This window comes from Amphiura filiformis, chromosome 20 (genome assembly GCF_039555335.1).
Source record: "Amphiura filiformis chromosome 20, Afil_fr2py, whole genome shotgun sequence".
In the NCBI taxonomy this organism is placed as follows: domain Eukaryota; kingdom Metazoa; phylum Echinodermata; class Ophiuroidea; order Amphilepidida; family Amphiuridae; genus Amphiura; species Amphiura filiformis.
Window position 1 is genome coordinate 62,192,925 of NC_092647.1, and position 17,438 is coordinate 62,210,362.

General features: G+C 36.6%; 1 protein-coding gene across 5 annotated transcripts in view; it reads left to right on the plus strand.

Moving 5' to 3' along the window:
• Positions 1–17,438, plus strand: part of LOC140142522 (signal transducer and activator of transcription 5B-like) — a 121,893-nt gene that overhangs the window by 63,423 nt on the left and 41,032 nt on the right. For all 5 annotated transcript variants that reach the window (XM_072164512.1, XM_072164511.1, XM_072164515.1 and 2 more), the window contains 10 exons: positions 466–637; positions 1,459–1,592; positions 2,717–2,868; positions 6,244–6,399; positions 7,352–7,420; positions 8,226–8,339; positions 9,569–9,656; positions 11,672–11,713; positions 12,000–12,080; positions 15,014–15,106. In XM_072164512.1, coding sequence (XP_072020613.1) covers positions 466–637; positions 1,459–1,592; positions 2,717–2,868; positions 6,244–6,399; positions 7,352–7,420; positions 8,226–8,339; positions 9,569–9,656; positions 11,672–11,713; positions 12,000–12,080; positions 15,014–15,106 — 1,101 coding nt within the window. The remainder of the gene's footprint in view (positions 1–465; positions 638–1,458; positions 1,593–2,716; positions 2,869–6,243; positions 6,400–7,351; positions 7,421–8,225; positions 8,340–9,568; positions 9,657–11,671; positions 11,714–11,999; positions 12,081–15,013; positions 15,107–17,438) is intronic.

Here is a 17,438-nt window from a genome sequence, read left to right on the forward strand (position 1 = left end):
TTAGCAACTTTTAAGCTATGTGTGTTAAATGGATACTATCGAACTATGCCATTAGGATGAGATTATTTTGTTTTTTAATGATGTGAAATTTTTTAGTTGCCACTCTTCCGAAAGGAAACAATTCTGAAACTGTTTTATTTGTAAGTTTGCATTTTGGTCTTGGTGGATGCAACACAACTGCTCCAGCTACAGTTGGCTCAATTGTGTTTTGTAGAGGAATGAGTAGTAACTTTGTGCCATGCAGTGTGTCTCATTTGGACTTGATTCTGCAATATTAACTTATGCACATTTACTAAGACCACACTTTGCAGCTACTACTATATTACAGGTATGCTGGTGCTTGTGATCATTAGCAGGCTTCAACAGAGAGGATACTGATTTCAGGCTTTGTACATGCAATTGTAACTTTGAAGCTTACAATGCTACTCAGTAACACCCTCTCTTTTCTCTCTTTGTATTCCATAGAACGGTGAGCAACTGGAAGGCATGATGCCAATCCCGGATTCCCACCGTGAGATTGAGTCTGCATTCCAGCAGCTCAAATGGCTAACACAAGATACAGAGAAAGATCTGAGTGAACAACAACAGAAACAAGAGTTGTTTGTGTTCCAGTATCAGGAGACCCTCCGTATCCAAGGTAAGGGGTAGATATTGCTATGTTAAGGGGGGGAGGGGTAGATCATAGGTGGTAAATCAGTGGCTGACACAGGACCAAGAGAAGTCATAAGTGAACAGCAACAGAAACAAGAGTTGTTTGTGTTCCAGTATCAGGAGACGCTTCGTATCCAAGGTAAGGGGTAGATATTGCTATGCTGAGGGATGGGGTACAATATGAAAGATGGAATAAGGTGACAAATCAAAGGCTGACACAGAACCAAGAGAAGACCCGAGTGAGCAGCAACAGAAACAAGAGCTGTTTATATTTCAGTGTCAGGAATTCCGTATATCCACAATAAGGGGTAGCTGGTGCAATACTGAATATGAAAGATACAATGCGAAGAAAAAGTTCCAATTGATATCAGAAAATTGTGTTTACCAAGGTAAGATAGCAATTGTGTGTCCCCTAGACAAGGTAGCATAAAATTAATGTTTCAATTAATGTAAAATTAGCATTGTTAGTAATTTTTGGTCTTTTCCAACAGCAAAAGGTTAGTGCTGTTTTCTAACGTGAGATTGTAAGAGTACCACAAAAAGACTTGGAAGTGGTTGTTGTTCTCTAATAAACTTATTTACCTGTATAGTGTTTTCCTAAAGCATTCCAAAGTCTTAAATGTTTTGAAAAATCTTTAAAAAAAATCTGAAAAAATTCACAGAAATTGAGGCAGGAGGGGACAAGAACTATACTGTACTGATGTAGTAGAATGACAAGGACATTATATCACCAATGGGATAGGTATGTTGAGTATTTTGATTAGATGGTGTTAACTTGTAATTTAAAAATACCATCTTTACTTTCAGCTCGTTTAAACCAGCTACAGCATGATGGGAGTAATCCCCAGAAACAGATGGAGAAGACACAGCTAGAGACTCGTAAAACAGAAGTGGAGAACATGTTGCAGGCCGAAGCCCAGCAGCTCCTCAAAATGAGAATTGTAAGTCATAAAACAAGTAGAAATGCACAGAATTGTTATATGAGATTAGAGATTCATATGTACATGAAAAATCAACCCAATCTTTTCTACCAATGCGAACACATTCTATTACAAGGCTATATATTGACCAGTACCTGTGTAAGAATTATCTGAGGGAAGTTTTTATTTATCCTACCAACTAAGGGAAACATCGAAGAATACCGCTCACTGGATATATTTTTGTATCTAGTCAGTGAGTGCGTATTTACGCTTTCAGTGAGAGCGTAATGCACAAGCACGGTACACGTATACGGCAAGGTACGCATATAAAGGCAATTTGCATAAACCGGGCGTGTAAAATGCATGCGATACGTAATACGTGGAACAGTCATCTAATTTTGCAACAATTAAACATAATTATTTCAATATTTAGAATGACCTAGTGGTATGATAAACTCTTTATTAGGTTCAGCGTCTGTATGGTACGGGAAATTATAGTGCGCGAAGTGTCATACTGGGTGAAGCATACCATACCTCTCAAGTCATTAGCCAGAGGGGTGTCTTTAGGGTCTCCAAAATGGTCAAAAATACCTTATTCTACAAAATCAGGGTGCCCACTTCCTATTGACCCCATTATAAAAATCAGAATTTTAGGGTGTTCAAATTAAAAACAGGGTATCCAAATGACACCTGGACACCCTTCTGGCTAATGCCTTGATACCTCAACTTCACCTAATTACTAATAATATCACACATACCCAAAAACAAATGTGCATGTAGGCACATGCGCAACATCCCCATATATGTGTAACCCTGGGCCTTATGGAAGAACATAGGATACCTTAAAACTCCACTGAAAGAGTAACACAGGCAAAAGAAGAAATAAAACAGAATATGCTGGTAGCAAGATATCATTTTGAGTTTTTATCGCCATGCCGGGGATTGCAAAGCGTATTTTTCCCTACATCCAACTGCAGATGTTGATTTTACATTTTTGGGCCATTTTGATCTGGTAACACCATCCATCAAGAGAGGATGCATTCTTGAATTTTTGAATTCCATATTTTAAGTATGCATTGCACACAGTCTTTGTATGGTTGTAAAAGTTAATTTGGGTGTTTTCTTTCTTCCCTTATTTTTGATAGGAACTAGCAGAGAAACACAAGCAGACATTTCAGTTGCTGGCCAATGTACAGAATCGTGTGTTAGAGGATGAGCTGATACGCTGGAAGCGACAGCAACAGTTGGCTGGCATTGGCGGCCCTCCAGAGGGCACCCTAGACACATTGCAATGCTGGTAAGTATCGCACACACAATGTTGGACAAATACCCCATCAAATTGAATTCTGACAAGTTATATTTTGGGAACCTGTGTATCTATGTCTGCTACTATGTATGTTGCACACTGTCTTGTCTTTTTCTCCCTTGGTTTTTATCAACATATCATATGCTTGTATCTATAGATGAGGTGACATGTGTTTACATTTGATACGCCCTCTGTTGGTCTGTGATCAAAATTGTCAGGCAAAAAACACTATAGTTTACATGGAAGAAGTTGATTTTTATTCATTAACCTTGGGTTTCAAAGCAAATAATACAGAAAATGGTATCAATCTTGTTTATAAATGCATCAAGCTATATACATAATATCACACAAAACTTCAAAGGTTTCCTGATTTCAGTGAATGAGGCGTCTATTTGTCATTGATAGATTTTGACTCCATGGAACAGATTGAAAATGAGGTAGTTACGTAAAAAAAAAATTTATTTCAAAATTGGAGCGGTCAATTATCAAAATTCAAAAAGTATGTGATAGCTTACATATTCCTCAACCACATCAGTTATTTAGTTATGTTTGGTTTATGCGTTAAAATACCCGAAAAATTCAGTTCCTGACGATACAGTCCTGTATTCGATTATATTTGTTTTGTATGAACTTAGGTAAACAACCTATATCCTGGTGGACAAACATGTAAATCCAGACAGTTTTTTCATACTTGAAGGGGATTTACCAAAACAAATCGATCAGATAACTGTTGAAAGCAAGTAGGTAATGGGGTCACACATCCTGCAAAAGAACATATATCACAATGGGGAATAGTTGCTTGCTACAAGAGAAAACTGAATATAATTTATAGGAAAGAGTGATCAGTTAAAGGCCCATTCAGTGATTTGCTCATCTGGATGATCGTGAAAATCATAAAAATTCAGATTTTGGTACGTTTGTCATTGTCATAGTCTGATGTGCTAACGTAGCCTGCATGTAGTTCAGCCAAAAGTTGTGTTTTTAAGAGAAAATGCAAAATGAGGCATTTTACATGAATCAGTAATTTTATTTATATACTGACAGTAAACAGTATATAAATGAGCTACATGTATTTGAATGGGGCTTCAACATCGTCAATTTCACAGTTTTCTTTAAGCTATTTATAACAAAACCATTTGTGCTGGGATCACTGAATGGGACTTAACTTTAACCAACATAAAGTGTTAGGATTAAACATATTAAACAAATAAACAAAATCATGACCAGCACACAATGCAAATGAACGAAAAGCAAGTGACACTTCTTTTACCAATGGGTTGGAAAAAGGACAGGTTCTTTTGGCATTAAGCCGGCATGAATACTACAGGAAGTAGTAAACAAAAAGTGAAATTGTTTATACCTGTAGCTATTTACAGGTTTCCTAGAACAGGGTATGATGTCAAACTATTTCCTCCTATACCCACGTGGAGTGAAAATATTGATTCGTAGTAACACTAATGATGATATATGAATTCCGCCCATTGTTAATGTTCATAGTCGTCAATAAAAATACTATGGAGTCAATGAAACGGGTGCATGTCACACAAGTTTGTTGCATAAAATGGCTATTTTTAAGCTGTGTAGAATTCAAACTTGAGTCATTAAAGTTTAAGGCGAGCGAAGCAGTGTCAGAGCTAGCAGTGTTTGTGCTCAAATATTGAGAAAAGTAAAGCCCACATTCACAGTGAACGTGAGATCACAAGGCTCATTGTAATGGGTTTTATTTTTCCCCGGGGAGGGGGGGAATAGAGAAAATGTTTGTTTTTGCTTATTATTTGTCATAACTCAATGACTTGACTCATTTCCTACAAGATCAATGTATTACCTTGCAGAATTATACTGCATTATTTAACCCCCTGAGCACTCCCTGTGCTACATTGCCTCTGATTGGTCAATTACATGATATCTTCACTTTAATCACCAATCAGAACGGAGCTTTTAAAATAATTCACTCCAGTATGTTTGTGTGGTGAAATTATTCTAACAATGTTGCTGATTGGGCCAATGCATAATGAAAACTTCTTTTTGGCCAATCGGTAGGTAGTTCTCATGTGGTTAAGCAAAATTACCCAAACTGAAAAAATATGACCTGAAGGCTCCAACTCGCCTTAAAGTTTTAACAATTTCAAAAGCCATTTAAGTTTTATTACTTATTTCTTGCAACAAATATAAAGGAAAAACATATGGTGAATTTTTGAGAAATATTTAGGGGAAAATCTAGTAAATTGTGCTAAATATCCAATTTTAGTTTCACTTTGTTCATCAGCATCAAATTAACTTGCGCAAGTACACATTGGCGCCACCGTGCGTCTCATGTAATCTTCTAATTAATTTAAACCACTGCCACAGATAGATAACCAAATATGTGCCCATCCACCATAAACTGGGCGTAAAGTCGGCATTTTCCATTTTGAGATACAATCAAAAACAGTTATGGATTTCTATGTAAAATATATTAGGTATTTGACTTTTCATGAACCATAACTTCACTTCCAGATGTCTGATGAAGCTGGTTGAGGTATCATTTTAAAACTGAAAGTCCATTCTTTCAAAATCTGCAATAAACAGAAAATGATCTGGAGCCAATTTTACTACCACTTCATGGTGGATGGTCACATATGTAAAAGCTTTTGTAGTAGCCTGTCTTGCAAATGAAATTTTGTATCAAACACTTGAAATGATCTTGTGTGCAGTCCAGTTAGGTCAATCGGTAAGGCGCTAGACTCTTGTGTGAGTGCTAGACTTATCAGCTGATTCAGCTCGTAATCGGCAGGACTCATAATATTGTGGATTGATATAGAATAGCGTACAAACAGCTTGCCGCACCACCTTCACATACCATGATTTACGTATTGCTTTACTGATGTGCGCTTTTTGTGAATTTATGCAGGTGTAAGTTGGGACTTTATTGACATGCGCATTGCATAATTTGGGACTTAATTGCTGTGCGCAGTAACAAAAACCGAATAATTCTCACCAAGCTGATCTGTATAGATGGTACAAATTTGAGCCCCAAGGTGTCATTTCTGTTCTCGTGGAAAGATTAAGCTTGCTTGAAATTCACCTGTACAAGGAACTTACTGCTAACTGTCCTGTCTACCCATACAAAACTTGGGGAGCTGGTTGCGATGGTTATATGTTAGCTGATTAGGGTTCTGCTTCCCAGAATGATGCTGATGGTTTATAAAATATATCTTGGGCCACTGGTCAGCGAATTCCAGTAAAGTATGCTAAAGCTTGTGTGTTTATGCTTGTGCATAGCGCACTAAAATCACTGTGCTTGTTGTGCTTGCAATCTTTGCATCTATTTTGATCATGTGTTCACTGCTAATGTTCTACAATTTTGTTGCTGTATTTTGTGTACAGGTGTGAAGCCCTTGCTGAGTTGACATGGCAGAATCGACAACAAATCAAGAAAGTGGAGCTGCTTCGACAGCAACTTCCCATGAAAGTCCCAGGCATAGATCTATTGCCTGAACTGAACACATCTATCACAGCCCTACTCTCCACATTAGTTACTAGGTAAGCTTAAAGTAAGAGTATTTGATTTGCTCACAACAGGTCCTGGGTTTAAGTCCCAGGCATAGACCTATTGCCTGAAATAAATACATCCATCACAGCCCTACTCTCCACATTAGTTACTAGGTAAGCTGAAAATAAGAGCATTTGATTTGCTAACAACAGGTCCTGGGTTTAAGTCCCAGGCATAGATCTATTGCCTGAACTTAATACATCTATCACAGCCCTACTCTCCACATTAGTTACTAGGTAAGCTGAAAGTAAAAGTATTTGACGTGCTCACAACAGGTCCTGGGTTTAAGTCCCTGGCATAGACCTATTGCCTGAAATGAATACATCTATCACAGCCCTACTCTCCACATTAGTTACTAGGTAAGCTTAAAGTAAGAGTATTTGACTTGCTCATAACAGGTCCTGGGTTTAAGTCCCTGGCATAGATCTATTGCCTGAACTGAATACATCCATCACAGCCCTACTCTCCACATAAGTTACTAGGTAAGCTGAAAGTAAGAGTATTTGACTTGGTTCACAACAGGTCCTGGGTCAAAGTCCCTGGCATAGACCTATTGCCTGAAATAAATACATCTATCACAGCCCTACTCTCCACATTAGTTACTAGGTAAGCTGAAAGTAAAAGTATTTGATTTGCTAACAACAGGTCCCGGGTTTAAGTCCCAGGCATAGACCTATTGCCTGAAATAAATACATCTATCACAGCCCTACTCTCCACATTAGTTACTAGGTAAGCTTAAAGTAAGAGTATTTGACGTGCTCACAACAGGTCCTGGGTTTAAGTCCCTGGCATAGACCTATTGCCTGAAATGAATACATCTATCACAGTCTAAATCTACACATCACATAGGCTACTAGGTTAGCTTATTTCATCTAGGCATATTGGATAAATTTTATATTATAAGATTATGTTATCACTTGTTTTCTGTATGTTTTCTCGCAGCACATTCATCATAGAGAAACAACCACCACAAGTATTGAAGAAAGAAACACGATTTTCAGCATCAGTAAGGTGAGATACTACGAAATTTGAAATGGGCTATTCCATCAATACACCCCCTATGGAAGACATGACCTGAATCCTCCACACAGGGAATTTGAATCTCAAATGGGTTTACCTGAATGGATGACTCCATTTAAAATCTACACCTCCTGTGTGGGAGATTAAGATCAGGGTTGTCACTACACTGGACGGGGCCTTCTGGCGCTCACAAAAAAATTCAGGTAACCCCAAATGATATTTCATCGTAAAAAGGTGGTGGTACCCTCAAAGCCTATTCCCCAATCCCTAGCGTTCACGGACAAGATAGTGCGAGGCGCGAGAGCTGCGCTCACTACGCTTCGCCTTCAATATTTTAACCAGTACTTTTTTGGTCCTGGTGACAACCCTGATTAAGATAATGTCTTCCATAGGGGTGGATGGATTTCATTGGAATAGCCCATTGCAAACAGACAAGTGATTTCAATGTTTTCCTTTCAAGTTTTATGCGCCTGTATTTATGTAAAGTGTTTTCAAATCATGATGTTATGGCGATGAGATTGTATGAAAATAGTCACATGACTCCGGGTTATCCAGTGAGTCACGTGATTAGCTTTACCGCTCCTGTCACAATTATGATGAAGTCCCACGGATGTGGTGATGAAATATTAAAGTAAGTCACTATTTTGTTGAGAGGACTTTTTAAAATATTCATTCTAGCAGTCAAAACAATCGTTTTCATTTTGCAAGTGACCGATAAATTGGCATGATTAATATTTATGAGGTAACAATTTGTAGCATATTGTTCATGCGTTATCTGTTATTTTTGTCTTTACAGATTGTTAGTAGGAGGTAAATTAAATGTCCACATGAATCCACCCCAGGTGAAAGCAACCATTATAAGCGAGGTCCAAGCCAAAGCACTGCTCAACAACGAAAGCTCAAACTTGAAGTAAGTCATAGTCAGGGTTGAATTTGGGAGTAAGTCTCAAGTTTGTACAAGAAATCAAAAACTTGAAATGAAGGAAGCCTAAGAGCAAAAGCTTTGGGATTTTCAGTAATTCAATAAGATAACTAGTATGAAAAAAATTGTAAATTTAAAAGCATAGCCTATAAATGATAACTCTATAGAATTACATTAAAGTACTTTTTTGCAGGATAAATTGACAAAATAGTAAAATAAATCAAATGTTCGAAATGTTACTAGTTCGACTCTTGAAAATTGAGATTTCTATACAGTACACCATCAATCGACAAGGTAAACTTTTTATTTGGCAGGGGTCAAAAATACAGGTCATGACACACCATGTTGGAAATAATGTGAAAGCTTCTTTCGATCTTGAGTTGTAATATTTGTTACAGCTTCATGTAAAATGTCTTATTCTGTCTTTAATACATGGCTTTTAGCTTAAACCTTAGCAGCCTATGTTAGTACATCTACACCAGGCACAAAAAGAAACTTGTCAGTTATATTCATCCTTGCTGTTCAATAACTTGATAATTTTGGATTATTCTGAAATATACATGTTTTTAATTGGACTTTGCTTTCTCATTTGACACCCTGTTCGTCTCGAATTGACCAAGATATGCGCCTCCAAAGCCTCAAACCCCAAAATCAAAAGTTGCATTATCAACGATTTTCACAATGGAATCGTTAAAATTGCAACTTTTCATTTTGGGGTTTGAGAGTTTGGAGGCGCATATCTTGGTCAATTCATGCTCAATGTTCACGAACAGGGTGTCAAATGAGAAAGAAAAGTGCAATTAACAAAATGTATATTTCAGAATAATCCAAAATGATCAAGTTATTAAACAGCATGGATGAATATAACTACTGAGTTTCTTTTTGTGCCTGGTGTATGCTAATAACAAAGGTGCAAAAAATGGATTTTGTTGATTTTTATGATTTTCTGAATGAGCAAATCGCTGAATGGGCCTTCAAACTTGAAAGCAAGTCACATATTTTTTAATGACTTTATGCACTTCGTTCAGAGGCAGAATGTGTGCTATTTCACAATGTAGAGTAAGGCACAAGTGGAAAAAGTATGCCCTAGAATGAAATCTCACAAACAGAAGTAAGGCACAAGAACTTATTCATTGATGCACAAATTAATAAAAAACACTTGATGTTTGCCTAACAAAGTTGAGTTATTGTAAATGCAACTGTTGTCCTCATTACAGTGAAACATGTGGTGACATTCTGAACAATTGCGGTGTGATGGAGTTTCATAGAGATACTGGTGTACTAAATGTTACATTTAGAAACATGGTGAGTAATTATAAGAAGCTGTGACATTTCCGCAGAGTTCTCTCGCATCACTGTTCTATAGTCCGTCAAGGAAGTACAAAGTGAATAGACCTCGGAAACTGGAGGTATAAGAATAATTATTTCAGTGCAATGCATGTGTAAATTCTTCTTTGGCACGCCAACTGCTGTGCGATTTGTACTTGCCAAGCATACCACACTCTTTATGTGTCGCGTTTTTTAACACGCAGCACGTGTGACGCAAAGCATCGACCCCGATGCCACAAATTTGGTTTGTACTTCTGAGTTGAAGGACTATATGAATAGGTAGGAGCTTTTAATACACAAAGCTGTAGTTATGAGTAGCTACAACCCAAAGTGTATTTTGTGGATGCAATAATGTAATTATATTGCTGTTTTGTTTTTCACAATTTATTGGGCAGTTTTTAATCTAATGTTCTTTGGCAGTTTGGCTGCCCATACCATGTGGATATTTAGTTGCACTTTTAGGAGTGGCATAGTACGTATACATGGGTTTACTTCAAGTGTACTGGAAAAGTCATCCTTGTACATGATGTGTATACCTTCTGCGGGACTGTAGGTAAATTAAATGCAATCTGCTAGACCATGCTATATGTGTGTGTTTATTGCGAAGCTACAAGTGCGCCGAACTTGGCTAAGAATTACTTAATTTACCTATAGGTTTGCACATGATTCAATACTGCGATATAAGAATATGCACATATGTCACTACCAAACTGAAGGTAATTCGATGTATATCAATGCACTTACCTTTCACTGCTGTACACTAGTTTTCATTGTGCTGAAACAACTCTTAATTGTAGTTCAATATCTGTTTATCCTTACTACTTGTTTATCACCAGGGGCTCTGCTTTTCCTTGTAAGATTAGACCTAACCCTGTCCTATTATCATGTCAGCAAAGTCGGGATCTTGAACATCCATTTCAAACGATAAATAACAGTTTTGCAAGTCTCCGTAGTAAACATTTTTACCAGGACATGTCATGATTGGAAAGAGTTCCAGGCCTGAAAAAATGAAACAATGTGTTGTTGGGTGTGCCTGGTATTTCATGGACAAACAATTCAACATTTTCTTGGAAATGGTCTTTTGTTTTTGATATGTTCAGTGAACCAAATTTGACTTTAATATGATAAAACAGTGTATCGTATATTTACTTTGCCATTGTGTGGCTTTCTTTTGCTGTAACTTTGGTTAACTTGTTTCAACAACCCTGACATAATAAAAGGATGTAACTTGTAGTGATAATAAGATGAGGATACTTTCTTATGCCAAAGTATGTGGCATACAGTAAGGCAACCTATGGCAAAAGACAGTAGACATTGCTTTAATCTCTTGTATGTTACAACCTTTTTCTGTGTGAGTCAAATAGGGAAGCTACCCTCAATCATGGCAAAATGAAGTAAATTGCTAGTGATGTCAATAAAGTTGCACCCTATTACCATATTAGGGCTGCAATATGACAGGAGTTGTTGATTTGTATGTACTTTGCTATTCCAGTTATTATTAGCACCCCCACAGAAAAAGAAACAGAAATGATCCGTCTTCAGGGGGTTGCCAATCATTACTGGAATAGCTCATATTGGCATATTTCATTACAGTAATAATTTACAGATTGTGGGCAACACAGTCATTCACCAAGTCTTGTGATTTGTGGGGTTTCCTCTTTGGTAGTGTTTTTGGTTCGCTTTTAACTTGTGTAAAAGTTATTTTTCATAGTCTGCAAGTCAGTTAGTGGAAGGTAACTTGGTAAGTTATTCATTTGCAGGGATGTTAAGTTGTTTGTAAAGCTCAAGTAAGTTTGGATATTAAACTTGTTCACAGTGATCTTTCATAATTTATAAGAGGTTTAAGTTTCAGGAATCAAAACTTGCAAATTGATTGTTTGTGGAGGTCAAAACTAGTCAATTAATTTTCAAATTGATAAATGTTTCATTAATCAAATGTATTCAGGTATAAAGTAATTCATACTAATTTACATTTTATGATTTATTTTCAGTCACTCAAAAGGATAAGACGAGCAGACAGAAGGGGATCAGAGGTAAAGTTTATATTAGCTTCTATTATATGAGAGAGAGGGATCTTTTCTATTTTATTTCTAATTTGCAGAGGCAGCGCCAGGAATTTTTTTTTTGGGGGGGCAAAATCAACAAATTTTATGCAAAAAATGCTGTAAACATGGAAAATTTTGTAATTTGGGTTTTTACTTGGTGGGCAACGGGGGGGGCAAGAATTCTGACTAGGGAGCATTTGCCCCCATGCCATCAGCAATTTTAGTAGTATGTTTAATCTTTTGTCTTTCTTTCCCAATTTACTTTGAATGTTAGTTTGTGACAGAGGAGAAGTTCACCATTCTGTTCCAGTCTCAATTCACAGTAGCCAGTGGGGAATTGGTATTCCAAGTCAGGGTAAGATGTTCTTTCCAAAAGAGTTAAAATGAGAAATTAATTTTGCATTACTGTCTGCTCATAAAAACAGTATTACACTGCACACCTTATCATTCACCAAGTGGATTTCAAGTCCCTATTAAATTTTCAACCCATTTTTGGTGTTTTTACCCTGATTTTACACTGTTTTTGTGCGTTTTAAAGTAATTTTCTTATTTTTTTGGTCTGTGGGCTCTCACACACCTGCTATTTATGGAGTGTGATTTAATGCAGCTACAACCAGTGATGCCCTTATGCGCACAATTGGGTTACTTGGCGATCACTTGCCGCTACTCAAAAAACTGTGCCGCTACTTGCCTAAAATTGGGCTACTTTGCAAAAGTCAGGTCGCGGCAGTAGTTTGATGTATTTTCCTTTCAATTTAGCTGATTTATAAAGGATTTGCGTTTCTGCAGCTCCGAATTTCAATTACAAAGGGTTTTGTGACCATTTATTGATCAGTCCGTAACTTCCCATAAACTATTGGAAGTGTTTAAATCAAGTGCTTTTCCGCCCAATTAGGTGATTTGCATTCTTATTTTGGGTCAATCCACCCAAATATCCAGTATTGGGTGCTTTTGGGGAGTTTAAAAATTCGGCTTCTTGAGGCTCCTTTATCGCAGCCAATGTGCCACGCCTTTGCACTGAAAAGTTTTGGCACAAAGAGGGGAACCAGATAAAATAGAACAGAATTACGAGGAGAATTCTCATTTTTAGAATCTCATCTATAACATCAACATTTTTGCAAAGTAGTTTGGAACAAAACTAGGACAAAATTTGCCAGTATGTTTAAATACCAGGTTAATATATATGCCTGTAGTCCATGTAAATTTATATTCTGGTTTAATCCCCATCAAATAAGATTCATTTGTGCCATAAAGATTATCTATATATCCATTGTTCATACTTTTCATTTTATATAAAATATTATGTAATAATATACAATGTTTATTGACATTTGTTAATATCAATGATGTTGTTGATTATAATTATTATATCTTATTATTTATATTTAAGACATTAATCGCAAATATATATCCCCAATGTGCTCTCTTAACACGCCAATCAGCAAATACAAGACCACGCATTTCATACTTCTATTATTTCACTTTGCACATCACTAAAAAAATCAGCTTCAAGCCGCTGCACATAAATATTGAATTTACTTATGATTTAATATTCTAGCTCAATTCATTTCCTAATCTTCTCGCATATTATATATTTTGATAATGGATTTTGAGTTCTTTTATGTAGCACCTAGTGTTATGTTGGAAGCGAGTTTGCAAATGTCAGACATCGATTTAATTTGCAGATGGAGTGAATTACTCTTTGTATATCTACATGTCACAAGGAACATGGTTATTTAAAATGCAAAAACTATTGTTCCAAGTTATGGTCTTTCAAAATTTGTGATAAAATATTCTTTTGCTATTTTGACAGATAATAGATATACAGATAACTGCTATATTTGTAACTAAATCAATTTTCATTCTTCTCAAAGTAGAATCATGAGAAATTGTGTTATTTTGGTTTTTTTATCTGCTTTTTTACATAATATTTTTTAATAGCCTTATTGTCAAATTATGCAAAATGTATTTTTAATCCAATTTCTTTTTGGTCCACAATAAATTAATAAACCTGCAGCATCATTATCAGCTGATACAAATTTAACAAAGATATGAAGATCATGCAAACAAACAAAATCTTACACTCCTTATTTGTTTCCATTCACACGGTCCCTTTGCACAGCATTCATATGAACTACACATTTGATAAAGTGTCCAATTTCACAGTCGTATTTTTCTTCTTTTGCCAAGCAAGTTACCTTGAGTTTGTTTGTTTGTTGGTGTTTCTCTACTCCACTACTTCAGACTTTGGCTCTGCCTGTAGTTGTTGTTTCAAGCATGGCAATCAGGAATGTAACGCCTTGCTACCATACTATGGGATAATGCTTTTACTGAATCAGTAAGTCCGCTTGGCTCGCTAACGGGTAGGGGCAAGCTAGCTTTGCTTCTTTATTTTTTTACAAATATAATTTGTTATTCTGCAGTCTACGCATGCGGAGGCTTGTGGTGCAGCGGTGCAGGGGTAAAGGTTGCAGGAATGAATGGTGTACAGCTGCTGTTGCTGACAGGAATGGCATATTCTGAGTCGTCTGCTTAATTTTCTTATCTCATATTTGTTGCTATTGCATGTTAATATTCTTTTCTGATATTGCACTAAGGGAGCTGCAGGGTGTGAGGATGCTATGCTAAGAATTTTGTTTTTTATTGAGGTATTTACAGTTTGATTTCAGCAGTAAATTCTAAATGAAGGAAAACAATGAGTAGTTTACATGTGCGGTTGAATCATTTTTACCCATTTTTGAATTTTTTGCAAGTACAAGTTGCTTGTATGATTAAAATGGTTGAAAAATGTTTCAATAATAAAAGTGTAATAAGTAAGTTACGCTGATATGATTGGTTGATTGCCCCAAGTAGCATATATCACACCATTGAATTGGTAAAAATAGAGATGACCTCAGTCATGAAAGAGGCCACAAAATACTTGGAAACAACTCACTAGGATGAACACACAGTGCCAGTACACCTTTTTATATTAAACTAATTACAGGCCTCATTGCCTGTATGTGTAGTCCCACTTTCACTTTTGACAGAGAAAAGAAAAATCATTTTAAAAACCCTCGCACCTTGCATGCTTCTACAAATTGCCAACTTCATTTTAACAACAAAAAAGCAATCACACTTTAAAAATAGGCACTCAGTTATGCTTTCTGCTCCCAACAGTACAGCTTTTATCATTCTTTTGCTGCTTGCAAACTAGCAAAGCCTTCCTCCAACTTACACAGTAAGGGTAGATTTGTTACTAGTTTAGATGCATGGTAACGTGTCCTGGTGTTTATATGTATACCACAGACGATGTCGCTGCCCGTTGTTGTGATTGTGCACGGGAACCAGGAGAGTAACGCATTGGCCACTGTGTTGTGGGACAATGCTTTCGCAGAACCAGTAAGTCTATCTCATTCGATTTGAAAAAAAACACCCAAACTATTTTGCCCTACCTATGAAATTATGTTGTTGTTGTGAATACAGGAATTTATTCATTCTTCTGTTATTAAGTTGTGTATTTAGATATTTTCTCCTACTTCTTTTCACAACACTTTTTGGATTTCGATCAGTGTGATTACTACTAAAATTCAAATTTTAATGTTAGGGAAATTCTTTGCATAAAATTAATAACTAAATGGAATAATCAGATTCTAGTTTGAAAGACATACTTGATGAATAATAGCACCTTTTCCTTCTCTCGTACTGATATACATCAGACCTTTCATTTTTGAATCTCTTTACTTTGCCACAAAATTGTTGCTGTGCATCTCACAAATAACTTTCTCATTCAGGGTTGTAGCTAGCAGATTAAACTTGAATAATATTTTAGCAAGATTTTAATAATGCTGGACATTAATATGAAAATTTCAATATTATGAATGCTTTTTGAGTTTGGTTGGTAGGCCCCAGCAATGAAATTAATAAGTAGTGAGTTTCGGAAGTGAGTGATGGGATCCACCACCCACCACCGCCCACAGCAGCTACAACCCTGCTATCAATACACTTAATCCAGAAACAAATTCATTAGAATTAGCTAAAGGCTAGTTTTAGACTTGTGTCATCACTTGACACAATGTATTTTGTCCCATGTTGATATGATGTGAGTTTGGAGTGATTCAATGCATTGATGCACTGTAAGTATGATAATATAATAGACACAGTATGTAAAGGACTGGTCAGTAATGCCGGTTTCATACTTTCTTCCGCTTGTCGCTTGCACTTGTCTGCAAGTGGAGCGGTACACCGCTGAGCGGCAGCGGCATGACTCTGAAAGCCATTGTTGCCGCTCAGCACCACTCCAAAATCGTATTTTGTTGTGTCAGAGCGGCACCGCTCTGAGTTGACTTGAATTCCAACTACCAGCGATGCTGCCGCTTGGGCTAAGTGGTGGAGCAAAATCATCTTCAGAGCGGAAAAGCAGCAAGCGACAGGAAAGTATGAAACCAGCATAAGGATTACAAGAAGTATTCCACAGCAGCTGAATTCAAGGTATGTTATCCATCACATCAGTCATCCATGTGAGTGGGGATTTAGAAGCAAATACTTTTTTTCTTCTTGCGATGAAATGTTCAAAGTATTACACCTGTAACCCCTGCCATAGCCTGGTACACTGACCCACATGGAACATGATTGCTCAGCCATTTGGCCAAGGACCAGGTCGGTCTTCAGGAAATGGCTCTGTTACTTACCATCTTGGAATTTTTTTGAAATGGTCCCCTTTCTACCATGTACAATGTTGTAATGTACAATGTGAACAAAGGGTAGGGGTATATGGGAGAGGAACATTGAGACAACACTTGTATAAGGTTTAGTTTCCAGCAACTCGTATAGTATGCGGAGTATGGTAAGAAGAACATGAAAATTTTTTCTGCGACTGTAGTTCTGTCTCTGTATTATGCTGTGAAATTAATTGAGCCTAGATTTTATAATTAGATCACTAGTTAGAATGTAATATATAGTTGCAATACAATAAGTAGATGAACATCATGCTAACGATATAAAGTTCCATAGTATTTGTCAGCATAAATATTGATAAGTTGAAGGTAAGAGATGGCATGTGTGGTGTGATCAGGCAAAATCAATCTGAAGTCGGGCATATGGAATTTTCATTTTTCTACGTTGATGTATAAAGCATGTGCAAAGCTACATTTTGCTGAAAACGCCATTTAATTTGGACAAATTGTTTCAAAGATAGGAACACTTTACGGGGTTTTAAAGCAATAGGAAAGAAAAGAAACTATTTCCTTTGACTATATCTCAAAGTCAATACCTCCGATTACCGACTGATTTTGTTTGATCACATCACATATGGTCTCATCGTAATCTGGAATGAGTGTTAATTGGTGGAGTTGAAAACTGATGAGGAAAGATGGAGTTCAGTGCAGGGTAAAGTGTAGGTTATCAAATTATGAATAAGTGGAACTTGCAGACAATGAGTGGATGATTTCAAGATGCATCAACGAACAGATGTATATCTATGTCTCATCATATTCGGTTACATGGTTTGAGGTGCTGAATATGTTAGTATCACAATGAAGGATGTATACCTGAAGCTTGATATGATTAATCATAAATGATGGTTGGACGCGTCTGCAATGAATCAAAAGAAACACAAGTTTCGATCCAGATAGATATAAAGATTTGGTTAACCATAAATGATAGTTGGACAATTATGCAATGAATCAAAAGAAACGCAAGGTTTGATCCAGATATAAAGATTTCTGCTTAGTAA